General features: G+C 36.3%; 2 protein-coding genes across 2 annotated transcripts in view; one reads left to right on the top strand and one right to left on the bottom strand.

The window, feature by feature from the left end:
* Positions 1 to 16,070: 16,070 nt before the first annotated feature.
* LOC137399768 (tubulinyl-Tyr carboxypeptidase 2-like) lies at positions 16,071 to 25,863 on the bottom strand. Its single transcript, XM_068085988.1, has 6 exons — positions 25,813 to 25,863; positions 21,089 to 21,297; positions 20,797 to 20,942; positions 18,196 to 18,569; positions 17,400 to 17,601; positions 16,071 to 16,573 (listed from the first exon to the last, which is right to left on the bottom strand). The coding sequence occupies exons 2-6, from the start codon at positions 21,293 to 21,295 to the stop codon at positions 16,456 to 16,458; spliced, it is 1,047 nt and encodes a 348-aa protein (XP_067942089.1). The 5' UTR covers positions 21,296 to 21,297; positions 25,813 to 25,863; the 3' UTR covers positions 16,071 to 16,455.
* Positions 25,864 to 25,977: 114 nt separating this feature from the next.
* LOC137399309 (kinesin-like protein KIF23) overlaps positions 25,978 to 26,908 on the top strand; it is a 37,597-nt gene continuing 36,666 nt past the window's right edge. The window contains exon 1 of the mRNA XM_068085364.1: positions 25,978 to 26,075. Coding sequence (XP_067941465.1) covers positions 26,062 to 26,075 — 14 coding nt within the window. The 5' untranslated portion in view covers positions 25,978 to 26,061. The remainder of the gene's footprint in view (positions 26,076 to 26,908) is intronic.

Raw genomic sequence — 26,908 nt, 5'->3', positions numbered from 1 at the left:
AGTCTATAAACTCATAATAAGCATTCACTTCATTTGAGCTCTCTATAGCCATTCTGCTGTCAGTAGACAGGAGTGCCAAGTTAAAAGTGTTGGTGCAGTTAGTGTCAACCTGTTCAGCATGCCGTTTGAACTATCTGTATGGATAGTTCAAACACCATACGTTGAAAATTTTGTTTCACATGTACACTTCAACATGTACACTTCACATGTATACTTCAACATAATGGCATAATGATATCAGTACATTATGTGTAGAGCAAGGCTGATATAAATGCAAAATATTGTAATTGTTTTATTCTGATGGAAGATCTGTGGCGGGTTGAGCCAATAGCACATGTGTCAACCAGTATTCACTACTATTTCATTTGGTGTTTTCAACAAAGGCCGTAGATGCAGATTATTTTGATATAAAGCTGTACACCATCACAGTCCTCCAACTTGGAACCTTAACAATATTTTCATCTAACATTTTAAAGATTTTGCCTTGCACTATTGGTAATCTCGAAGTTGCCTTGTATTTCTGCCATTTTCAATCAGATAGCCTGCTGGTGTCTGTTCAAGAAGCTGATTATCAAAAACCAGACAAAGTTTTAAAACCAACTTTTAAAATTGGCAACCTGGCAGAAGACACGCGCAGATGCGTTTGAAGTTTGAATGAAAAAGGATTGACTATGTGTGAAGCAGGCAGTCCATTAACTGTTTGATAAAAAGACAGTAAGGTTACCTTATAAGAACATGCGTGAGATATGACTCGACTAATGAGCCTTCACCAGGGAGGGACAAATCCAAATGGATTGAGAGTCAAGTAAATAATTAAGCTACAAGCCGAGTTCTGGACTGAAAGAATGTTCATGAAAAAGTGTAAAATAACAGCATATATCCAAGCAAACTAAATTGAACCTAACAAATATATTCCAATATGATCAGATAAATAAAGCAATATTTTGTAGTAAACCTCGCGAGCCTTGACTTGGACATAAATTATGCGAGCTAGATTTAACTCCAAAGGGCTAAATTGGCAACACTGATTGCTCTAACATTCTAGCAAGCATTGTGAGATTGGCAGCACAGTTCCAAGTGCGGGGGGGGGGGGAGATTTGCAGCACAGTACAAGTGAGCTCTAATGCACGGTGACCCTAATGCACACTCGCTAGGACTCTGCTCAGACGCATACTCTGCTCAAATGATGTTAGTCCATTCCATACCGATCTCCTTTCGATGCTCCGTCCCGTCACTATCCTCTTCCGGGATCTCTTCTTTTGTTCTTGTGGCCTACCGAGTCGGCTCACTAGCGGCCGAGTCTCCCTACCGTGATAGGGATGCTCAGCTATGCTGGTGCTCATAGGATCGTCCTCGCCTGCCCCGATTACGGTGCTCTGCCACAATACCCTAACCTAATGTTTGCAGGCCAGGCATTCTAGACCACTAGACGACCCTAGAACCGTAGGAAAAGCCAAATAGGCCGAATTTTATTTTGCTAGTTAAATTTTGAAAGAGCCAGAAGAAGATTCATCACTCTAAAGAATGTGAGTTTTAGTATCTTGGCCTTGACCTTTAGTACCGGTACCTAAACCTGACCTTATAACAAGACTTGCCCAACTTGGGCCAAAGCTGTCAGCAGGCATTAAGAATGATGTGGAGCAACAAACACTCTTGAAAGTGGTGTGGTGACCTAAATCAAAGCGACTAACATCCCTCTTTGCTGGTGGGTTTAACAACAAATAAGCCAAGAGAGCAAAGAGTGCATGGCTAACTCCTGAAACCTTGAAGAACTCAGGCAGTGAGAAACGAGGCTCAGTCACAGCAGTAGGAGAAGCTGACTGCGCAAGAGCAATACCAGATTACAAAGCCTCTAGTTGCAGGTCTCCTCAGAACTCACGTCTCCTGAAGACAGACAGAGTTCTCAATACCTTTTACTATCAGTAGAGCAGTGCTTGTTATTCAGCTTCATTTGAACAATATTTTGATTATATATGCAGGAAAAGGGCCAGATAAGGCAAAAATCAATCAGGCCCACACACCGTGAATTAACTGAGGCACCTAGAGTAATTACCCCAAACTGAATCCTGCTGCTGGACTAGCTGGCAAAGCCAAGAAGCCAGAGCTTCCAACCAGCTGCTTCTAGACATGTTACGCTATTCTCAGCAGTATAAACTAAGAAAGACCAGAACTTGTATACATCGGAAGAAATGCTAACCAGATTGCCAAGGTTTTGTCGGATAAGCTTCCAATTTTCATAAAAATCCAGGATTGTGCACTCTATGTCTCATGGCTCCAATTATTTGGAGACTGTCCGATTGCTGTTTTCAAGATGGTCGCTGTTAGCCTAGCCTAGCGTCCTGCTTCAACACCTCAGTAATTATCGGGCATCGCTGAGTGCGCCCGAACTGTTCCCCGATAGTTACTGAGGTGTTGAAGCAGGACGTTAGACTAGGCTAGCAGTGACCATTTCGAAAACAGCAATCAGACAGTCTCAAATTAATAGGGACTTAGGGACAAGTTTTGAGAAACCATATAGTGAGTTGTACAAGACATGACTTGAAACTTGGAATATTTTGCCATGATGGGTGTTCCTATCGATTGGTTTAGTTTTTGTGTGTGCTGCTCATCGGATTGTTGAGATATTTGGAAGTAAACTTTTTTTTGCTCATAACTACGTTGACCTTTGTTGTTTTTGTGTTTTGGTTGTTTTTATGTGTGTGTAGCCAACGGCTCGGCTTTGCCTCACCTCTGCCTCGCCTTCAGCAATATCCCACTAAAGGACACCTGTGACCTCAAACATCAAAAACAATCGCAAGTGATAGAAAAATAATGAAAATAATACTAATAATATATATAATAATGCAATGATTATAATATAATACTAATAATACTTTCTGAAAAAAATGTACTAAAATTTTTGTGTATCTTAAACCTCAAACAGCGTGAATGAAATACCTCTTTTTATATAAAAGCTAGGAAGAGCGTCTGTCAAAAACTATTCTAGCCCAAAGAGCAAATCGCCAGCTAAAGCATCCTTCGTTTGGTGAAGCCCTTTTGTACCCTAAAAGTTTTAAATAAAAATGGCAGTGTGAAGAAAAGATAAAAAACACGAATATGTGCCAAAAAGTGGAGTCTTTTGTCATGAGATCCGGTATGGCAGATATCAGGTAACATCTTTAAAAGACCAGGTTTTCTGAACTTGAAGCACTCAAGCCACAAATGCCCTTTTTCTACATGGACAAGCATGATAAAGAGACGTAGAGCATTTGAGCACAAATAAGTTCTTGCTAGTCTAACAAGCTATTCAAACACTTGGGATACCTCTGTAAAGAAATGATCCCAGAAACATCATCACGAGTTATAGAGCCTCAAAGAAGAAAAGCGGTTTGCACTTTTGCCTAGTTCGACAAGGAACTCCTTAGATAGAAAGCTAGGCTACTACATAGAAAGGAGTATAAACTAGAGACTCCAGTTTGCAGCTTACGCGAAGCTTATGCTTCACCGGTGTTTGTGAACTTCCACTCTGCGAACAAAAACTTGAAGCTGGACCTAAGCAAGAAGCTTGGCAAGAGTAGAAAACAGAGTAGAAACTGTACTCTGCTTCTACTCTTAGAGACCTGTCAGAGAAAGATGCCTAACTGTTTCTCCTAATAGCGACCCTGATTGTTGAGGATCGACTTCGAGAAGGAAGGTATCATACCTCAAATGAAAAGCTTGTCACTGTAATGACAGACAGTATCACTTGGATAATAGGATACAATAGGATCAAGGAAGCTGCCAAAAAGAATGATAAGGTTTAATACTACAAGATTGCACCAGAATGGCTGAAGCCAGAATCAAAGAGCTAGATGCGAGATGTTATAATTTACAAAGTTAGTTCGGTTGTCGGCTGGAGCAGTTCCGAGAGTCTGGGAGTGGCGTTTGCAGATGAGATGAAAATGACAATTGAAAATAAAAGACCTGTCGATTAATGGGAGGAGATCATTTGATAGTCTCTATTCCAATGTCAATGATGATTTGATTTGTTTCTCTTGTTCATATATGTTATTTACTATATTTAGTTACATATGGTTTATTCAGCCTTGTTATTTACTATAAACTGGTGGTACGAGATTGTGCAAGACTCCTAGCAAAGTAAATTAGATATATAAATACATTTTAATGTATAATTGTTTTTGTTAAGTGATGCTACCCTAGGACACCTATGTATATGTGTTATCTAACTTTCGCGTTTTCGCTGAGTCATCTTCTCACGAAAACTTCATGAGCGAAACTAAACTATCATAACGAACGAGCGAAAACGCGAAATTAAATAGTTTTGTTCATTGATATCCACAATAAAATCGTCATATAGAGGGACCTAGACGTCATTGTTAGTTCAAGAAACAAATGGCAGCAAGCGATCAAATTGAATTATCGATCTCGCCCACACATTTCTACCTGCGGTTTACAAATACAAACTAGTCCCAAATTGAAAAATTTTTCACACTAGCAAACTGAACCTGAGGAATCTAATCTGTTTGTTCCACTGCATTTATTTTCACATCACTATATTTTCGCACTTATCAGAGCCACGATATTAAGTTGCAGCGAAATTTTACTCTGTGTGCTACTCACGAAACTAAATACTTGCGAAATAAAAGTGTCCTAGGGTATATTAAGATATGCTATGGTTTTATATTATTACAGCGTGAAGCGATAAATTGCTAACGGAGAAAGTGCATAACTTCTGCTCAGCCTAAGATCACTAAATAGTCTAGCTGTAGTAATTGCTGGCAGCCTAGCCTTCACTGAACTAGTACATATAGTACTAGCCAGATACTATGGCCAGGCTGGTGTAGTCTGGCCATAGTATCTGGTAGTCCTATGCTTTGCCTGCAGTCACTATTTTGGGCTAACTGGATGTTTAAGAGGTAAGAGTGCCAAATAAATAGGCAATGTTGGCAATCAGCTCTGCGAGGTATCGTAAAAATAGTGCCCCGCTGAGAAGGAAGTTGTCTTTTCGGTGTGGAGTGCAAACACCACACGTCTATCGTTGGAATTTCACACAGATACATCTTTAGTTCTGAAGGATATCACATACTTGCTGGCCAATAAAAAACAAGAAGGTTATCAATTGTATGAAATGCATTGAATATATCTACATACAGTTATCCGACATTTAAAAGAACCGATTTCTGTTGTTTGCTTAACATTGCCAGCAACTTGTGATGAATACTCATTTTAATTGCTGGTAATATTAATTTAAGAATTCATAAGTTCATAACCTAATATAAACTGAGTCAGAGATGTACTTCCAGTCAGTTATTCAACAGCAAAAAAATCTGTCAAGGTCTTTTGAACACGAATCAGAAGAAGGAGCAACTTACCCTCAATTTTGTTTTCTTTAACTTTTTCTAGCTCTATTGCCATGTTGGCCATGCACATTGACCTTCTCTTTTGAGAATGTGCATGAGATTTCCAAGCACCTGACAAATAAGGTCTTATTAAGAGTAAAACTTTTACATTTCTTGAAGAAACTTGTGTTGCCACTTTTTAGATCATTGGCTGCGTCTAAAATGAACTCTCTCATTCAATTTTATTATAGTTAGTTAGAGCTAGTTAATTAAATTAGACATAAAACTCCGAGCTGCAGTGAACCTGTGTGCTGTATGAAAACTACCAGTTTATGGTATTTATCAATATCAACTAACTCTCACTATCAACAACAAACTCATCTACTATGTAAGTATCTGTACGCTGTAAGTGTCTACTGTACGCTGAATTTCTTGGTAAATCTGTCAAAGGTGCAATGAAAAATGATAATGGGAATGTAGACGGAAATGTCAAACTAGGCTGACAAGTGAGATTGAATTACGTTGATGAGTATGTCAAAGGTGGAATTACAAATGAAGTCTGGTTACATAGATGAACATGTCAAAGATGGGATGACAAGCGAGAATGGATGATGTAGATGAACATGGCAAAGGTGGAATCACTAGTTAGAATTGATGATGTACATGTTAAGTTTTACTGACCAGATAGATAGAGCTGAAGTAAGTAGTTGGGGCACAGCATGACAAGGGAACAAACTGAAGCTTCAAAATAGGTAGATAAAGTCTGCATTATATAAGCATATGGCAGCAACCTCACATCTAGCAATGAACAGTTTACCCTTCCCATTTTCCACTTGTCCCATAGAAGTGCATAAAAGCGTTTTAGTATTTCTGGCTTTCGCCAGACCCCATTAACTCTTTCAACGGAAAAAGAAAGAGTTAATGCGTGTTCTTGTTTAGCAAACAAGAACACGCAAAAACATGCTAGTATTTCCATTTTGTTGCATCAGTTGGCTGATAGACAGGTTTGTTCATCCTCACTCACTAGATGTTCCCATGGTGATTTTTTCACTCCAAAGGTGTTCTTTTTGGTTCTGTAAGACAGTCCCATTCACCCTTCCCATTTTTGGGAATGTTGACAGTTTAGTCGCCATCGGCCTGACCCATATACAGCTAATACCAGATTACATGTATTACTGGCAGCGGGTTCACATAGTTGAACCTCGATGTTCAAATTTAACTAATTTTGACATTTGCTTTCTGTGTCTAAAATTTTGTATGTTTGTGCAAATATTGATATATATATAACTATATATAATATAAATATATATATCTATATTTAAATATAGATATATATAAATATATATAATATAACTATGTATATACATGTATCTATATTTAAATATATATATATATATATATATATATATATATATATGTCAATGCTTGTTTGTTGGTTGTTTGTTGGTCTGTTGCCCGTATGTCCAGTTTTAGCACTTAGAATAAGCTAACGAAAAAACTGTTTCGCACTGGAATTGAACTCAGAAACAATGTTCCTGCAGACATGCGTGTTATCCACTATGCCTCATGGCCTACTTGTGACGCTATCATGATTGAAAATCATGATTGCGTGAGAGATCATGGCACAACAATTTTCTACATAACGGTTTTTGTACGCATAACACATACTATTATTCCAAGGTGTAGCTTCACATCCATGCATCCACCAAATATACAGGTTCAGTTCCTGTGAAGGGCTGTCTTTTTCTTAATGATGGCTTCAGATGGACGAACACGGCTCTTATTATAGTAAAGAATTAGACTACCTCACTTTAGTTACTCAAATTCATTGGGTAATAAACTTCGCCAAAAACAACTTACATTACCTGCCACTAATAACTTTTTTATTACCTGTGCAATCACTGAGTATTATTATACGAATACCCTGTAGGTTATTTAAAAATTTAAAAACTCACAATAACAATAAAAAAAATAATTACACATAATATTAAAACAGATACTGTCTGTAAAACTGTGTTCAAAATAAACACTAAGTAGAATTTAAATTAATAAGGTAATAATTAACGCAAAACTTTTTATTGCTGGTTTGCTTTAAAAACACGTGAGCTTCAGAGTAGATTCATCAATGCATAATTTCACTGTTCAATCTATATATATATATTTCTCAAAGTTGATCGTGTGTGTATTTGCTGCAGTTCTCTGTGTCCAGCTATACATTGTCCAGCTGTAGCTATTAAAATCTTGGAATAAAGAATCCGTATCGCAAAAGATTTGATCTCAGACCCTCCAATTAATCAGGCCAATGCCTTACCAATTCAACCACACCAGCTTGCTAAATTCATTAGGCGATATATGTTGATATATATAGAAGCAAATATGCTACTGCTTTGCATCCGTTTGCAATGTTATGCTTTGCAACGTTATGGCGTTACGCCATGAGAAGCGGTAGCTCTTATTAGTAAGCTTACTCAAATTATCCGTTGGCAATATGCTAGGCTAATAGCAAGTGGCAGACAACTCTCATTACCTCTCATGGTTTACAAGCAGATTTTGTATACCCGGGCAATGCCGGGTAGCACAGCTGGTAGAGTAATAAAAACAAATGATGTCACTTACTCTAACTTAGTTTGGGTAAATTATGAAATAAATCAGCTTCTGTAAAGCTATAATTTTTTTTAATTTTTGTTTTGATGTTTTAGTTTCAATTTTTATGAGCTACCTTACTTTTACTTTTGATATTACAATATTGCAAAAAACATTGGAAACTTTTATGCTGAAAATAACATTGAGCTTAAAATCTAATATTTTCTCAAATTTTAAAATGTTCATTGTAAAATATGTATGTTAGAATGATTGGAAGTCAAAGTTTTACTGTAGGCTAGGCATGTTCGTTATGCTTATCAGCAATTCGCCAATTGGAGTGATTGGTTGCAAAAAGTTGTAAAAACTTCTTGTTATACCGGATTCCTTGTAAAGCGTCTATTCCACCGTTACTATAATCTTTACTACAATAAGAGCTGTGTCCATTAAAAAAAGAAAGATGTTAGAAAAAGGATGATTTTAACAAGGTTTGAACTTACAGCTTTAAGCTTCATAGACTGCACCAATTAACTGCCTCACTGAATGTCAGAATAATAGTATAATTAATGATTTGCTATGCTTTATCGGCACACCTGATGATCTCTATCGGCACTTGAGACTACCAGGCTATTAGTGCATACATAACTATATAGGTGTGAAATTGTAACCAACTTTATCAATAGAACTTCCAAAATACTAACGTTTGTGAAAGTTTTGACACCAAGCGATTAGAAAATAGCGAATTTCTATATGACATGGTGGGTAGAATAATACTATCAAGCACTGCAGCCAGAGAAGCGCAAAAAGGTCCAACCATTTCTCCTACTCAGACATTGTTTTTTACATTTGCTCACCTTTGGGATGATCGTGTCCTCCTATGTCAAAACTATTCCTTACAAATTGATCATGCTCCGTGAGCACACTGAGACTCGTCTCAATGTGAGGGCTTAGCTCCTTCTTGTGTAACGTTCCTGAAAAAAGATAAACATACGGGTGGTATTAGCAGCCTTCATCTTGTGAAAAAAAGAGCGATTGCAAGCATACTCCATATGGCATTATTGTCACTGTAAGAATGAACTTGTACAGAACTTTCAGTAAATTTCAACAGAAACTGTCGATATTTTTCTATCATTTGCGATTGATTGCTTTTGATATTCGAGGTGATATGATCGTCAGGATATTTCAAGATTAAAATCGACAAAGCTTGATCACGGTTAAAACGCTCAGATCAAGGGAATGTACGATTTTGACGTCTATAATTGCAAAAAACAAACGGAATAGAGAGGCTTAGTGTTGCAACTTGAACGCAATAGCTGATATCAACTATCACAACGATAACAACTAGTGACGGTATTTCCTGCACTTTTTTTTCTGAGTGTTTTTGACCACGATCAAGTATGTCGATTTTAATCTTGAAACATCCTGGTCATAGGGTTGAGCACCACCTACTGGCAGCAGTGACATCTCTATAATTGTCATTTTGTGCTTAGAGCCTGCCGCACACAGGTTTGAGCACCAACTACTGGCAGCAGTGACATCTCTATAATTGTCATTTTGTGCTCAGAGCCTGCCGCTCATAGGGTTGAGCACCACCTACTGGCAGCAGTGACATCTCTATAATTGTCATTTTGTGCTCAGAGCTTGCCGCTCACAGGTTTGAGCACCAACTACTGGCAGAAGTAACATCTCTATAATTGTCATTTTGTGTGCAGAGCTTGCCGCTCATAGGGTTGAGTACCAACTACTGGCAGCAGCGACATCTCTATAATTGTCATTTTGTGCTTAGAGCCTGCTGCACACAGGTTTGAGCACCAACTACTGGCAGCAGTGATATCTCTATAATTGTCACTTTGGTGTTAGCGGTCTTCTTTACAATTATAAGAGCTGTGTTCATCTGTTTGTTTGTTCGAAGCACTATTAAAGGTTTTAAAAAAATGCCTCCTACATGATTCGAACTTACGACTTTCTCTTTGTTAGTCTGGCACTCTATCACCTGAGCCGACCAATCACTTATGACTGTGGAATAATTGTCCAGTTAGTTATTACACCTGACGATTTTTCATAGCACACCAAACTGCTAGCGTACTGGTCCTTACTAAAGAGACGTGTCTGTCTGTCTGTCTGTCTGAAGCCATGGCTAGAGATTGTTAAAAAGACTTCACTGTGTAGGATTTGAACTCCGACAACTGGGCTAATCAACCAAGTTGCTGAACACTTGTGCGAACAGTTATTACACCCGATGATCTCTCGCGGCACACAAGACTACCAGGGTACAATATTAATAATAACAACCATCTTGTTACATTGTGGAATAATTGTGTACATAGTTATTACACATGATGATCTCTCAGAGTACACTAGACTACCAGGATACTAGTATTAATAATAACAACCATCTTGTTACATTGTGGAATAATTGTGAACATAGTTATTACCCCTTATGATCTCTCCCAGTACACTAGACCACCAGGCTCTAAGTGGTGAGAACAAAACAAGTATCTATGAGGAATTTACTCATGTGTGAAAAAATTAGCTTAAATTGTAATGCATAGATACAAAGCCATAATAAAAATTCATGATTTAAATTAGATAAATGTTCTCAGTAATGCAAGGAAATTGTTTGCTTTCATATATTGTGAACAGAACATTCTAAAAGGTTAATAATTAACATATTCGTTATTACACACTATACAGGACTATAAGTTAGTAAGGTCACAGATAATCCTTACGTATGTTTATCTTCTCTGAACCAGAGACAGTTGGTCTGGTAGCAAGAACACTAAACTTATTTACAGTGTGAGCAACTTGTCGAGTCTTTGGTTCCTTTTTTCTCCAAGTCCTGCCGGTTACCCGTATACAGAGCAGTGCGGCTCCAGCTATTACAGCGAATAGGTTGACAACGCAGATGACTACTATTGTAACGATGGATAGAAACTGGATGTTGAGTCGGGACTCACCTGAATAAGTTGAACATAAATGTCTTAGTGAATGGAAACTTGTTATGGTGACACTCGCTACAGATGAGCTACACTTATCACACCCGTGTTTACATTGATGTCAGCTTATTACCTTTGTATATATTACATAAATACATGTACTTGTGAATGTATATTTGTATACATATATATTTGTATATATTATAAGCCAACCACCCATGTATATATCACTCTAAGCTCATCACCCTTGTATATATTTCTATAAGCTCATCACTGTATATCACAATGCTCATCACAATGTATATATTACGTATATATTTTTCTCAAAGTTTGTCGTAGTTGTATATGTCCAGCCATTGAACTCAAAACCTCTGGAATGGCCAAGGTCATTCGCAAGTACGGAAATCTGCTGGCGCCATGTTGAGTTAATATTTTGGTTAATTTCACTGTGCTCAATCTGTGAAAAGAAATCTAGTTTCTCATTTCACAGCTATGGAAGATCACGAATACACCGCTAAGTCGAAGAGACAGACTACTGAGACTACTAGTAACAATTTATGCAAGAGACAGAAGGATTTAGGTGCACAGTGCTATTCCATCAACTGCAAAAACCGCAGGAATGCACTTTCAAAGTAGAAGGGCATAACATTTCACAAGTAAGTCACTTCCACTACTAGTTCTATTACTTTTGCTACTGCTAAAGTCTACTATTACTACTACTACTAGTAGCAGTAGTACTACTAGTTAGTACTACCACTAGTTAGTTCTATTACACTCGTCAGTTAGTGAATGAGAGTCGAACAGTGTCACTATTGTGTGTGCGAGTGTGACTGTATGTTGTCAGTGGTTAGATGAATTTATAAGCTAGTGAGTGAACTTTTTCTTCTTTCTAGAGCGAAGGCTTTTTATTATTTAAATTTGAAATTTTTATGATAATATTTAGGCACTACAAACTTAATGCTATTTCTTAACTAAATGTTTGAAAAAAATGTTTGTAGTGCGTATAATAATATTATGTATTGCTGTACCTGGATATAGCTGACAGTAAGAAGTTAAGAGTAATAATACTATTGCTACTACTAGTGTTCCTAACCAACTACTACAGTTTCATTTTAATTTTTAGATGTCCATGCAAAGTAACTGAGAACTCTCGTTATTTACAATGGTATCGCCACTGCAGATGAGTGATTAAGCCTGGTCCTTAGGCACTTATCTGCAAAGAACACTTCAATGATCCATGTTTTGACAGAACAGGCCAAAATGATTGACTGAAACCAGATGCTGTGCCCACACTGTATACACTGCCCAATCATTTAAAGGTTGGTTTTTTTCAATGTTGAGACTTTCAGTGAAAATTGCCACGTTGTCATTTGATATAGCGATATTGTAGCATTTTCACCTATTTTATTTTCAGGATCATGATCATAGCTGTATTGTTGTATTTTAAGTGTACTATGTACACTAAGTGTACTATGTGAATAAGACATTCATGTTTACTGATTTTATGTAATTGTTATAATTGATATTTTTGTTTAGGTGGTTGGAATAATAATCCTACTGTTACTCAGTTTAAGGCTACCTGTCACAAACTCATTAGCAGATGTGGTGCAGAATCAGATGCTGGTAAGAAGGATAATGTTACTGCTCAAGACGAGATTCTCATAATACCGGCTACTCCAGAAGTTCATCAGTTTGTGGAGCTCACAATGATTTCAGACGTCAAAACTTCTGTTATATGTAACAGTATAGCCTATATAGCTGGCTACATTGTGCAAAAGCTAACTAAAGTGCTGTCACGTGACATTGACCATCAGTCTCTGGTTACCACTAAGTCAAGTATCCAGTACCGACATCTCTATACTCAACTCGAGCTACAAAACAATGGAGAATTGGTGCATCCATCAGAAGGTGTCATCAGGATCCGGCTAGTTGTAGATTGATAATTTCGTATTAATGCAAAGCCAGATCCACTTCATTGTGTATGTTATTAGTAGTGTAGGATCTAGTGATGTGCTATGCCTTGGGAAACACCTTGACAGCAAATGACATATCTAACCACTGTGCTTCATTGATGAGAAACCTCATTCAGTCATTTTATGATCTCCGACGGCATCATTATGCTAAAAATCGAACATTCAAACTGCAATGTGCATCTTTGCGGCATAAGAATACTAAAGCAGTACCTTTTAAAGGCCAGTAACAATATAATCACTGTAATATTCATCTGTAGCTGTTGTTGTACTGCTATTTCTAATCTGATTTAGTTCTAAGAAACTCTGATGCACCTTGGCTCTACATTCAGTGGTATACAAATCTCCTTTTACACAGTTTCTGTAACGTGTATGTATAAGTTTAATCATCTGATTACAGTACTTCCTGTATTTACTTATTTGCATTATTTTTATTATCACCTATTACAACTGTCTTTAATTTCTGTTTAGTCGTTGCAGTAGTTTGTTCCGTCTTTTACAGATACTGTATCATACATACCATACATTCATGAGCCATTATCACTTAAATCTTGAAAAAAGTTTCTGTTTTCGCAGCTTGTATTATTTTTATCGAAATACTTCATGAGTTAAGTTTCTCCTTTATGGTTTATGCATCTATAATATGATCTGTAATATAAAGGAACAGTTGTTATTTGCCTGAATACATCATTTGCTGGGTTTATGCATCTGTAATACAGTAGTTTGTATGAATAATATGGTCCACAAAAACCTAATTTACATCCATTTATCATTTATTATATCCTAATCCGTATGTTATAAATAGGTTTCTTCTATCAGGACTCTAAACGTTGTGTAGGAGGAGTTTTCATTAACAAACAAGTGGAAAATAACCATTCAACATTTAAGTTTCAGTCCTTTTTTGCTGTTTGTTTACATACGTAACTAGTACACAATTAGCTCTCCAATATGGCACATGCATTACATATCACTATCAGTGTCAAAGTCACCTGATTTCCATTACAGGGGTTTTAAATTAACTGTGTCCAGCATAGCTATTAAAATCTTGGAATAATGAATTTGTATTGCAAAAGATTTGATTTCAGACTCTCTCACTCATCAGTCCAACACCTTACTAACTAAGCCACAGAGCTTCATAGGTTGGCGAGGTGATATATGTCGGTATACGGAAACAAATACTCTACGCTTTCAGTGACGGTAGCTCTTATGAGAAAGTTTACTCAAATTATCCATTGGCAAGATAGTAGCAAGTGACAGGCAACTCTCCTTGTTTTTAAGCTGGTTTTTAATACCAGGGCAACGGCGGGCAGCACAGCTAATATTATGTATATATTTGTGTACGTATACTTGTATACATATATACAGTGAAACTCTGATAACTCAAACTTCACGGGACTGAGCAAAAGTGTTCGAGTTATTAGAGCGTTCAAGTTACCAGAGCACGGTCATAAGTGCATGTATTTATCAGTAGATATGTGTACAAATGCAAACTATATATAAATCACAAGCATAGATTGCTTTTTGCAAGTTAAAAGGTCTCTCATGGAAAGTTTTTAAACTTTTTATCAGAAAGTATAAATATTTTTCCATTATTTGAGATTTTTCTGTTGTTTCTGGTGATGTCACGGCCAAAAAATTTTCAGATTAAAATAGACAAAACTTGATCGCAGTTACAACGCTAAAAAAATACATCTTTTTTGTTTGAGCGTTTTAACAAAGTTCAATTTTGGCGACTTTGTTTTAAGTTCACCCGAAAGTTTCTACGATTTCTTTTGCTTTCAATGGGCCATTGCCAAGCGGATGTTTGGTAAAACTTGACCTTTTGCAAACCTTTTGAAAACTCGCTAACAAAAATATTTTGTTGATTATAATAAGGACGCCTAAGAACTACTAAAAGTTGATGTTTATCTCTATGGCTTGGAATAAAGTGATATTCTACAGCGATAAAGACCATCTCCGTAGCCGTTGGGCAAAAAACTGTTCGAGTTAATGATGTTGAGGTCAATTTATCTAAAGCAATTTGTCGTTGCGTGAGAACTGACCAAACAAATCCGTTCGAGTTAACCGTGTGTTCGAGCTATCCGAGTTTCACTGTATTCGTATATAATAATTATTATTATAAGCCAATCACCCTTGTATATATTCATATAAGTTCATCACCCTTGTATATATTGCTATCAGCTCATCACCCTTGTATATATTAATATTAGTTCATCACCCTTGTATGTATTAATATCAGTTCATCACCCTTGTATGTATTAATATCAGTTCATCACCCTTGTATGTATTAATATCAGTTCATCACCCTTGCACATACTAATATCAGCTCATCACCCTTATATTTATTTATATAAATTCATCACCCTTGTATATATTACTATCAGCTCATACTCCTTGTATATATTAATATTAGCTCATCACCCTTGTATGTATAACCACCACTTCACCACCACTATACAGATCACCATCATTTACTCACTTGTTGCAGATGTCATTATTGACAAGCTTGCAAACCATCTACGAGAGAAAACTGCTTGATGATGAATGCCAATCTCACCAGTCACCCTGGTCTGCAGCTGGTAGTCAAATTTGACTTCCTTTGTTGAACATTTTGCTACTGTCAGTTTGAGAGAAAGGAGAGCACTCATATGTACTTCTATAAAGTTGAAGGCGACAGAAATGGTAAATAAGTGAGTCGTGTGCGACAATACTGAAACTGTAACGTCTGTTTAAAATAATAGGCTTGTCCTCTACTAGTTGGTATCTTAGTCATACTTTTGTGGAATATAAACTTGTTGGAACTATAGAAGACATGGTGCTAGAAGAACCCAAAAATCTACCATTGAACATTCAAACTAGAAATATAGCCATAAAGGCTTCAATTATAAAAGTAGTTTTTAGATGCTAAAGGTTCTGGTTAACAGTTTGTTACTAGGATATAAGAGTTGAAAGGGTTCATAGAATGAAATTGTAAAAAGCTTTCAGGAGAGGGTGTACTAAGTGTGATCCAATGCTCAGTTAGCAAAAATACAATAGTTTTTGTGGTGACATCCTAAGTTACTTATTAGTCGATTCTTTTTGCTGACAACCTGACATCTAAAGTTATTTATTAGTCAATCCTTATTACTGACAATCTGACACCTAAAGTTATTTATTAGTCAATCCTCATTACTGACAATCTTACATCTAAAGTTACTTATGAGTCAATTCTCATTACTGACAACCTGACATCTAAAGTTTCTCACTAGTCAACTGCTTGTTCTATGCATACTTACAACCGGTAGAGCCTCCAAATCCTTCGCTAGTCTGCGAGCCACTACTTTTCTATGCCATCACAAACGCTATCAACTTTTTAGCCGCCGTGCGCAACAATGGTTTCAAGGTCCTGACTTTGCATGTCTAACCAGTAACTTACACAGCCCGACTAGCAACCTGGCAATATTCTTGGCTTAGATTGATCATGTTGACATCTCTCGCCACAAAGTCAATATGGTTGCACCATTACTATTAAAAGTAGATTAACCAAGTTCAGAACTAAAAGGTATAAGATGTTAACAGTCTTGTAAAGAATTATATTTGAAAAAGAGCGTACAGTCCAAGTCATGCTGCGTGTCATCCACAATGCCTAGCAGGTTGTGACAAGTGGTTGCTTCATATTCTCATCTCAAAGCTAAGTTTATTAGATGGAGTATGAGGAGTTGACTTGAGGCCTTTAGCATCTGACACTCGACTGCAGGATCTTTCCAGACCATTCATAGATGCTGGTCGGCTATATAAGATATTCAAAATGGACATTAACTCAAAACTTCTTCTGGTATCCGCTTTGCATTTATAGAGACCAGAAGCTAACAGTTTTATACAAGAATACCTGCCTCCCTCTGCAACTTGAGGCTAATGTGGCTAATCAAGCACTTATTCTTTAAACTAATCCCTACTCCTAGTAGCAACAGCAAAGGTTTTGGTTCTGTAATCACTATAAGCCAGGCAGTTAATCTGGTCGTGCTTTCTGCTGCCAAGTACCAAAATTCTTTATGACTTTACAAAGTAACATATTCTGCTATGTAAAATGTTCCATTTCTTATCCTAACAGTAGCACTGGAGAATCCTTAATAAGTTAAGCTGACATTTCTACACATGCCATCTGCATTTGAAAGCCTCGATTCAAATGAACTCAGGAAAAATCAAAGAAAGTTTGCTGAAATATCATTTTTTCAATCTACTACAAGTGGAATTTGAGCCTATCAGACTTAAATCAAGAATACTTGAATTAAAGAGGCTTAAACCAAGATGCTTGAGCCGAGGAGACTTGAACTAAAGAGACTTAAAGTAAGGAGATTTGAATCAAAAGGTTTAAACCATAGAAACTTGAACGAAAGAAAATTGAACCAAGAAGGATTTAACCAAGGAGACTTGAACCATGGCGACATAACCTATGAAGATTTCAACCAAAGAGAACTGAACCATAGATATATGAATCACGGAGATTTAAACAGAGGAGATTTAAACCAAAGAGAATTGAGACGATTAGCTCTGAAAAGAAGCCTCCCAAAAAGCCATGCACTCTACCAACTGAATGATAAGTAAACATTGCATACCTCTTGTTACCGTCTGCAGCCTTATGCACTCTTGGTGTAGTCTGTGAAAATGAAGGTGTAGGATAGCTCGTTGCCTGTGATCTCGGAGCATAAGATGTCCCAAAGGGAGCTTGCCTCACCCATGTACGTATGTCCTTTGCATGTTTCTCAACAGCTTGCTTCAATTCAGTTTTGTCCATCTTACAGGGATTTACAGCTAAACCTGTAATTTAGTGACATCAATACACACGAGCAAAGATAGTTGACCCACTTCTTTGCTCAGTTTTAAATCGGTTCTTTGCTAAAAAGAATGCAACTTAAACTTGACTTTGAAGTCAGAGTGTGTAATGGTGGTGCGCAATAGCATGGCCACGGCTTTAGTGTTCAAACTTTCCAAGCTAACTTCTAATGTTACCAACTCGTTTAACCAATATGCACCGGGTTAGAGAGATCTGCCGTGAACAGCTAACCAAGTGCAGATAATAACTTCTTTTGAGCAATAACACCTATATCATCTATTCAGGTTATCATAAAAAAAGTTCATTTCCATCTATTTTGGCAAGTAATTGACTTTTAAAAGCAATCGACTACAAGAAGTATTTTTGGGTACCATCGCTAGGTGCGACATATAGAAGTATATTATTCAACGCAATGAGTCACATATTACAAATAATTTTTTTAGTGGTTTCTCAAAATTTTTGACTTCAACAACTCATCTCAAACCTACCTAGTTAAAACGAATTTTTAACCAAAGGCTTTCCTACGATGTGCAGCTGTTATCAAAAAACGAAGTGATGGCGAAAGGTAGAAAACTCACCTTTCCAATGGATGGGCTCATGGCTGTGAGGATCATGGGACACTGGGAACCCTATCTTGAGTTTATTAACCTTATGGTGGTACTGGTTATAAGACTCGATGTAGTCAATAACAAGGTCGGAGAGAGAGGTGAAGTGTAGTGGTTTGTGCATGAGATCTTCTCGTCTGCTCATTCCAAGCGCTCCATAAAGTCCATTCCAACAAACAACAAGAACAACGTGCCTGTGTATTTTGCTACCAAAAACTGAACGAAAGCTGAGTGGATATCTCTCCAAACCAGAAATTCCATTAGTCAAATAAATACCGAGAATGACTGCTTCAAGACATTTTATTGGTAGAGATTCCTTGATCATTTCCTTGGCAGACTCACTCTGACTGCAAGCAAACATTCAAATTGAGTAGGTAACCCAAGAAATCGTTGCACTCAATACCATCTTAAAATAAAAGGGATTTCCAGAGACATACTTTGTTATTGCATTATTGACTAATGAATGCCCGGAGTTGCACAGGTTATAAGAAAACAGCTTATAAACAGCGGCAAGTAATGTAGTTGCCATTGGCTATGTTTCTTATCCAATGAATTTGAGTAACTTCATCTAGTAACTCTTGCTAGTTTACTATGATTTACTATAATAAAAGCCGGGCTTATAATTGTGCTCATAATCGCTTTGTTATGCTTTACGATCTCTCATGCAATCATGATTTTTAAGCATGTTAGTAGTAACCAATAGCATTTTCAAAGCCTTTTAAACATGCTTATTTCAACCAATGTAACAAGTGTGTCTACAACTATTCTATAGTAAGACAAGCAGGCTATGTGGTGTAGTAGATAGTCCACCAGTCTGCAGTAACAGGGTTTGCGAGTTCAATTCTAGCAAAAGGTGTTTTTTGTCCCTAAAGCTTTATCAGTATAACTGGGCATACAAACGACAGACACTTGCATCTCCTATCTATATTTCTCAAAGTTTGTCTGTGTATCTGTGTATTTGTCATTGTGTTTGTCCAGCTATAGCTATTAACATCTTGGAATAAAAAATATGTGTTGCAGAAAATTTGATCTAAAATCATCCCGTTCACCAGTCCAATGCTCTACCAATTTATAGATTCAGTGATATATCTTGCTATATGGGAGCAAATGCTTTACTGCTCGCCGTTATGATCCAATGTGAGGATGCAACATGATGGGGAGCGGTAGCGTAATTTTATACGCGCTCAATCGTGAGAGCAAGTAGTTAGCTCTTATTAATAAGCTTAGTCAAATTATCCATTGGCAATATGCAGGCTAATAGCAAGTATCAGACAACTTCATTACCTCTCATTGTTTATAAGGTGATTTTTAATACCTGGGCAACACCAAGCATCCAGCTAGCTTATATATATAGACTAGCTGACTACCTGGCATTGAGCAGGTAATAAAAATGTTTTTTGCATAGAAAATATACTTTTATCAAAATGCAACATTCACTATTCTACCTTTTAAATGAAGATTTTTGTTTATTTCTGTGTGCTATAAGTTTAATTAAGTTTATGCTTTATCTACATATATTTATAGCATTTTGAGAACATCTGGGCACATATTTTTTTATAAATTTTTTTAAAAATAAATTAGTTTAGACGTGCTAGATGAAGTGTAGGTATGTTAACCAATCACCATTAAAAATAGGCAGATGTAATAAGGATGTGCACCACTGTTTCATAGTATGGCAAGTAGGCTGCCTGGCATAGTGGATAGCACGCTGGTCTGCAGAACTGGGGATTCCGAGTTCAGTTTCAATACAAAACAGTTTTTATTCTTAAAACTTTATCGCTATAACTGGACATACGACAGACAGACAGACACTCATATTTATATCTATCCCAGCCAAATGCCCAGCATTGCACGGGTAATAAAATACTTCCCCACTGAATTTGAGTAGCTTACCTCATAAGCTAGTTAGTAATCTCTATTAAAACAATTGCTCTGTTTGCAGATGGCTTAATAATCGTTCCATTACATGTAATGATCAGCAGTGCTAGTAGATAACACCAAGTGCTTTAAGCTTGAATATTTTAATCGATGTAATAAATATCTTAAATATTATTAATTGCTATGCTCAGTTGGACATGTAGCCTAATAGTTAAGCTAGTAGCCTTTAGTTCTGAAGCTTACGAGATCGAATCCAGTGTTATATGGATTTTTCATTGCTTGATTTTAATCGCTATACATGGACACAGGGATAAAACATAAATACCTACAAAAAGACAAACAAACACTGAGATTTATATATAGACTAAAATTATAATAGTTGGTGTTAGATAGGATGTTCTGGCAATTATGTTTATATAAGATAATTTGAGATTGTAAATGCTATTATAGCAAATTTAAAGAGTAATATTGTAAACAAGTAGCGAATGTTTCACAAAAAATTGTCATTTCAAGCTGAAAAACAAAAAAATTATAAACTTTTTCAGTTTACATTCTAGCTAAGAAAGCAAGATGAAAGCCTTTGAATCTGAAAAGTGATTTGTTTAATGTTTGTTGAGTTTGTTTTAACTCGCTGCACTAGAACTCATCTGACTTGAGTGTGCAGTAAAGTTGTTTGCTATAAGTGTTCAAGAATACCTGTTGAGAGGTCGGTACTTTTTGATGTCAAAAAACTGTGTGCCAGTGTGATTGTACTGAAGTTCACACATATACTGCTGCACAACCTGTACTCTCCTTTCAGCATCACTGCTACTGCCACCAATTGGTGCTTTAGGGATCGACACCTGCAATAAGGACACAGTTTACGAAGTACATACCTACTCATTTAGCGCTTTTGATCCTCAAATAATCCTTTACCAGTTCAACAACCATTTAGAGTCAGAGAGATGTGTAGGAATCAGGCAGAGTGTAAAAAAGAAAGCCAACTTACTGCAGCAGAAGTCTTTGATGTTCGTATCCTGTTGATGTATGATTCACCACCAGGGTGTAACTTAGATGCATGATCAAACATTCTGTCCCAGACAGACTCACTTATTGGGAATCCTGACTTGTTTATCCAAAAAAGAACTTCGTCTGTACCATCTTGAGAATCCGTGTCTGATGGAGGTCTCTTTACAGCTCCCCGGGTTTTGTTCATGACTACCAAAAAACGAGGAGAGTTGGTTTTCACAAAGTTAATTTTATAAGCTTCATAATTGTTTATTTTACATCAATTATAGGTTTCAAGGTCTTACGTGGTTTGTCTCCTCAATTTTTACATGTGAGTTACAGATTTTCTAACATATTTGATAAATATATGAAAAAATTGCATACAACATCTAGTAATTATTTTTAAAAAGTCATGGTTAGGCACTTTAACAATTTTCTACCTACATGTAATACTTGTTTAAGCAGAAAAAAGTACTTTTTTGTGCTATATGACAAACCATTCACTTAATTTTATCGGTTAACAGTTGCCATTTTTTATGATTCATGTATGGCATAGTTTGAAAAACATTTATATTTGAAATGAAATTGTTGCCAATAAAGCTATAAATAGCTGTATCTTTATTGATATCTATGTATATATGTGTATTATATATATGCATATGTATATATAATATATAAATACATATATTTGACATAAATATTATGTATATATTACATATTATATATATATTATTTATATTACATATATACAGTATAAGTAACGATTTATTCTCCTTAACTATTACTATAACCATTGAAAGTGTCACATGTAACAAGTTATTCAGTCTGTAAGCTAAAGTTGTAGATATGTAAAAGAACATCAGCATTCAACTAAAACAAACACTCTGCACAATATTTTTCAACTATCTCACTGACATACGTTGGTTTTCAGAAACAAAAATAAAAAATCAATGATCAATCGACAAGCCATGAAACAGTTGAAGGAAATCTGAGAAGGATGCGAGGTAATAAGTACCCTTTTAATATACTGCCTTAAATTGATAGAATCTAAAACAATAAAACTAGGATTATGAAGTAGACAATGTTTATATACAAAAAGTCGTAATGATATTTGAGTTTTCACATGCTTAATATATAATCAAATTGATGAAATGAATATAAGTTGGGATGTACGTAGAGTTTGTAATAGTGCACCCCTCAATGTTGTACAGTAGAGTCTGTAATAGGTAGTACACCCCTCAATGTTGTGCAGTAGAGTTTGTAATAGTACACCCCTCAATGTTGTGCAGTAGAGTTTGTAATAGGTAGTACACCCCCTCAATGTTGTACAGTAGTCTGTAATAGTACTACAGTACTTCCCTCAATGTTGTGCAGTAGAGTTTGTAATAGTACACCCCTCAATGTTGTGCAGTAGAGTTTGTAATAGTACACCCCTCAATGTTGTGCAGTAGAGTTTGTAATAGTACACTCCTCAATGTTGTGCAGTAGAGTCTGTAATAGGTAGTACACCCCTCAATGTTGTACAGTAGTCTGTAATAGTACTACAGTACTTTCCTCAATGTTTTGCAGTAGAGTTTGTAATAGTACTTCCCTCAATGTTGTGCAGTAGAGTCTGTAATAGTACTTCCTACAATGTTGTGCAGTAAAGTCCACAATAGTACTTCCCTCAATGTTGTGCAAAGGAATTCAATTTTTGAGATTTTATCAACTCAGTACTGGTTCAACTAGTTAGACTCAAGTATAGTTGACAGTTGTCTGTCTCAAGACATAGAAATCCGGAAGAGCTCATATTGCCATTTATTTAGCTTTTACTTTGCCTAATGAACCATCTATATAATTCAAATGTGGTATTTCTCAGTATGCTGCATTATCTCATGGCTGTAATTAAATGAGACTCAAATTTATTCTAATCTAATTCTTCACACAAACTAAAAATTATAGAAAGACAAAGAGTAGCTATTACTACTTGTATATCCTTTATCAACTACAGTAGCAAGGTCAGTGGCTACTGTACTGGATCAACTACATTAAGTAGCTTCTATGAGCATTTAGTTAATTTTGCTAAATTTGATTTTGCTAAATTCAATTTAGCAATTTTAAATTCTCTTTACACTTGGGTTATCAAAAATTGGATCTTCTACATTGTACGTGAGTTGTCTCCTTTTGCGCTGTTAAACGATACCACTGATGATGATGTATATGCTGGAACATTCCATATTTTATGTGTAAAAGTATTTGTTGAAGTATTTTTTAAGAGTGACATTGTCATTTTACAATGGTGAAGTCTGCACTTGCTAATATATCCCTATAAATGACTGGTTGCCTTCCCCGTCAGTCCATCTCAGGATCCAAGGGGCACAGAGAGCAGTTAAAGAGGCATATAATATTGCCTTGACATAATCAAACCACAAAACATTTTCTGGTGATTCTGGCAAAAAGGTTCGTTTGAAATAAGTCAGAAAAGCTCTGTCTAAAGCTCTTTGCTTTCCTTTTTACAATTTGGTAAAGGGCTAGATCCTTTACTCCTCTACTCCTCCACGTGGAATCACACCACTCTGAGTATATAAGACAATATGTTTTTGCAAATGTATATAAATATGTACAGTGTAATGCCCAATAGACAATTGCTTGAAATAACACTTTCATGTGCTCTGGCAACCTCTGCTCAATGGGCTCTTTTTATATCGTAGCGTTAATAGGTTTTGCTCCTTTGCCAGGAAGGCTGACTCAGCGTCAGGTCGGTCCTTTCAGGAGCCGGCTTGCTAGTAGGTCGATCTTCATCTCTGCCAACTTGGTGGTCAGCCAGGTTGTTTTTAACAGCCAATGGTTGACCGGCCATACTTCCGGTCGGGATGAGGACTGGCTCAGTCTCTCCTTGCCTTGGTCCGGGATGACCTATCCAAGTCTCTAGCAGCTCAGAGAGGTTGAGCTGTCCTCTTGGCCTTGATACTGCTGACTGGTCATGATTGTTCTCCTTGGCCCTATGTTCGCCTATCGTCTACAGCACTATTATATTTTTTATAAGGGGGACAACTCCATGTGTATAGATATTGCAGAACCAGATGCACGCCTATTGCATAACCCATATTATAACAGACATTTTTTGACAGTTGATCTTTCATACCCTTTTATATATGCATCGGAAGTCCAAAAACACCTTCAAATAAGTTGTTCTATTGTTATTCTACTCATTTTTCCTTCTTATTTAATTTCATTTTTTATTTACATACCATCATATGATACATACTAAGCTTGCATACTAGAGTTATGTGCTTCAGAACATGAAACAATTTGTAAAAAGATGCCTCTAGAGACATAATTAGCCGAATCAGAATTAAACAAGCATAAATGATTTTTGTATGTAATTCTAGAAACACTTGTGTGTCCATAGTGTTTTACTATTTTACCAAAAATCTACAAGAAACTGTAGTGATTGACAGTTTAGTGTCATAACATTATTTGATTTAACTTCGGTACACTTTCAAAAGCGATAACTCTGTTTTTTTTTCTTATAGAGGAATAGTCAGCAGATAAAACTTTTAAACCTGATAAGAAAAAACAAAAGAAAACCTTGCAGTTCACTACTTAAAGCAACCTCAAGATTTGTGTTGCTCTTTTTAAAGAATTGTGCCATTGGCAGCACAAGAATTGAATGGTTATAATTGAACGATAAATTAACGATGCACAGACTGAAAATGATAATAGGTTTGCCAGGTAATACATTTAGCAAAACTGCTACTTCTACCGTAGCTTAGTACAAAAGTAACATCAAGGTTTTCTATTTGTTGTAAAATCATAACGCTAACAGTTTTATGTGCTTTAAAGCCATAATATTTCATTGTACGGAAATATTAACAAACACAGATGCCAGCAGGATACAATGCCAAAGCAGATATACACAATATTACAAGAATGCACCTGGTACATCAAAGGGTCATTAGAAAAAACAGTCAGTATATACCTATCCACAAGCAAATTATAAACTACTTGTAATCTATGAGAAAAAAACTGGCCTGGCAATTGGCTTGCCTGAAAATCACCAAAAAAAGGTAGACTTCTACTAGACACGACCAAAATAGCTGGACTTGGTCGTCTCAGCCTGTGAAGCTTTATTCTCCACCATCAACTGAGCCTTTTCCTCTTTACTATCTCTACTGCTATGCTTCTCTATTTATAGACTGTCGTGGCTGTCCTTTGACTGTCGAGCCTTACAGCCATATGAGACTGAGCGTAGAACACGGACGACCATTCGTGCAAGAGTGCAATTATTATTCTTAGCAGTGTATTTTAATAGTTGGACTTGAAGAATAAAGATGTATCTTTTCCTTGGTGAATGCCAGTATTGCTTAGAATACCTTAACATCTTCACTAGTGCGCGAAACAGTAATAATCAAATTAGTTTACACAAGCTAAGCAAAAGTGCACAAACTAAACATAGTAAAAATAAGATAAATAATAAAGCACATTCAACACTGATGTATGTGTGGATTCGAATTAATTGTGTATAACATAATTCCTCCCCGATCTAACGTGACAATCTTTCCAATTATTCCTTTTTTAAAGTCAACAGTGCATATCAATTTAGATCTGTATAAAATTTAAAAAAGCTAAATGTAGTTAGTTTTGGCTTATGACAATGGCAAAACGTAAGCTGCTTGACAAGTACGAAATTGTTGGACTGAAATAAGCCATGGAAACAGATAAATATAGGAAGTTTAGCCTTACTAAACAAAACGTGAAATTGTAGAGGCAAAATTAACAAATTTTAAATCGTTTTACATTAATGTGGCACATTGTCACTTCATAGACATAAAACTACAACAGGAAAGTCGATAACGATTTTTTGTCGGATGTCAGTTGAAAGTAGCGCATATGATTGGTTAGAGAACAGGGCGCCATAAATGATTTTAAGAGCTCTCCGTTTTGTTCCTTCACAACGCAAGAGATGATTAAGTTAACTTAATTTTGGAAGCGATGAGTAGATCACAGTAAGATTAACTATTTGCTCTAGAAATTAAAGTATTTATGGTGGCATTCTCTGTGGGCGGGAGCAGCGTCGACCAGAGTGACTATCAATAACTAGTAGTGCGAGATTGAAGCGTGGGTGCCCTTCGATACAATTGAAGCATTCATTTAGATAACTTGTTTCCTGTAAGATTGTTTAGCGTTTTAAGAATGTTACAGCAAACAGGTAAATAAACTTGCGGTGAGAAACGTTTTCTAATAGTTTATATTATATACCATATGAAACTTGTTATTTGGCTAAATCCTTTGAGACTCAATGACAAGATAACTACTGTATCTGTCTGGTCAGTGATCTGATAAATTTGACCATTTTGTAACTCCTTGTTTGTAAAGGGAAATGTATCTGGTGTGTACGATATATATTAGGCCTGCTAGTCTTTTTTAAAGTTGAAACGAATTTTGATTCAAATGGTAGTAGGCTTACGCTTAAGAATATTTTTGAAAGCTTATGATAAGTAGTCGAACAAACCACCAAGAGGTGGCTGAGCATTTGTCGCAATGAAGATAACTTTGTATTAAATCCATCCGATCTCTAATCATATAAGCGATATTACCAAATTTGAATGTAAGCAGACTTTTCGTTGCATGAAAAATCTAATGCTTTAATTTTTTTCAAACAAAAAAACTTTCATATATGCGATTTATATATTCAATTTTGATACTCAGAAAATGACATTACACTCTTGTGAACACAGCTTGGCTTTTTCGCTTAGGTACCCTGTCTGCTTGCAGTAATTGAGTGCTTCAATGCAAATTAACTAATTCATCACGACTACAAGTGATGTTTGTACTCTGT

The sequence above is a fragment of the Watersipora subatra genome, chromosome 7, assembly GCF_963576615.1.
Source record: "Watersipora subatra chromosome 7, tzWatSuba1.1, whole genome shotgun sequence".
Taxonomy (NCBI): domain Eukaryota; kingdom Metazoa; phylum Bryozoa; class Gymnolaemata; order Cheilostomatida; family Watersiporidae; genus Watersipora; species Watersipora subatra.
The sequence above is the reverse complement of the archived record's forward strand: the minus strand, read 5'-3'. Positions and strand labels throughout refer to the sequence as shown.

Bases quoted from the DNA above. Each gene is read 5' to 3' on its own strand.
- LOC137399768 (XM_068085988.1), bottom strand. From the start codon at position 21,295: ATGAACAAAACCCGGGGAGCTGTAAAGAGACCTCCATCAGACACGGAT. The intron at 18,570-20,796 runs GTATTCTTGAAC...GTTTGCTTGCAG, and splicing joins AAGTACCGACCTCTCAACAG to TCAGAGTGAGTCTGCCAAGG. The intron at 16,574-17,399 runs GTATGCAATGTT...TATCTTATATAG, and splicing joins GCTGCAGACGGTAACAAGAG to CCGACCAGCATCTATGAATG.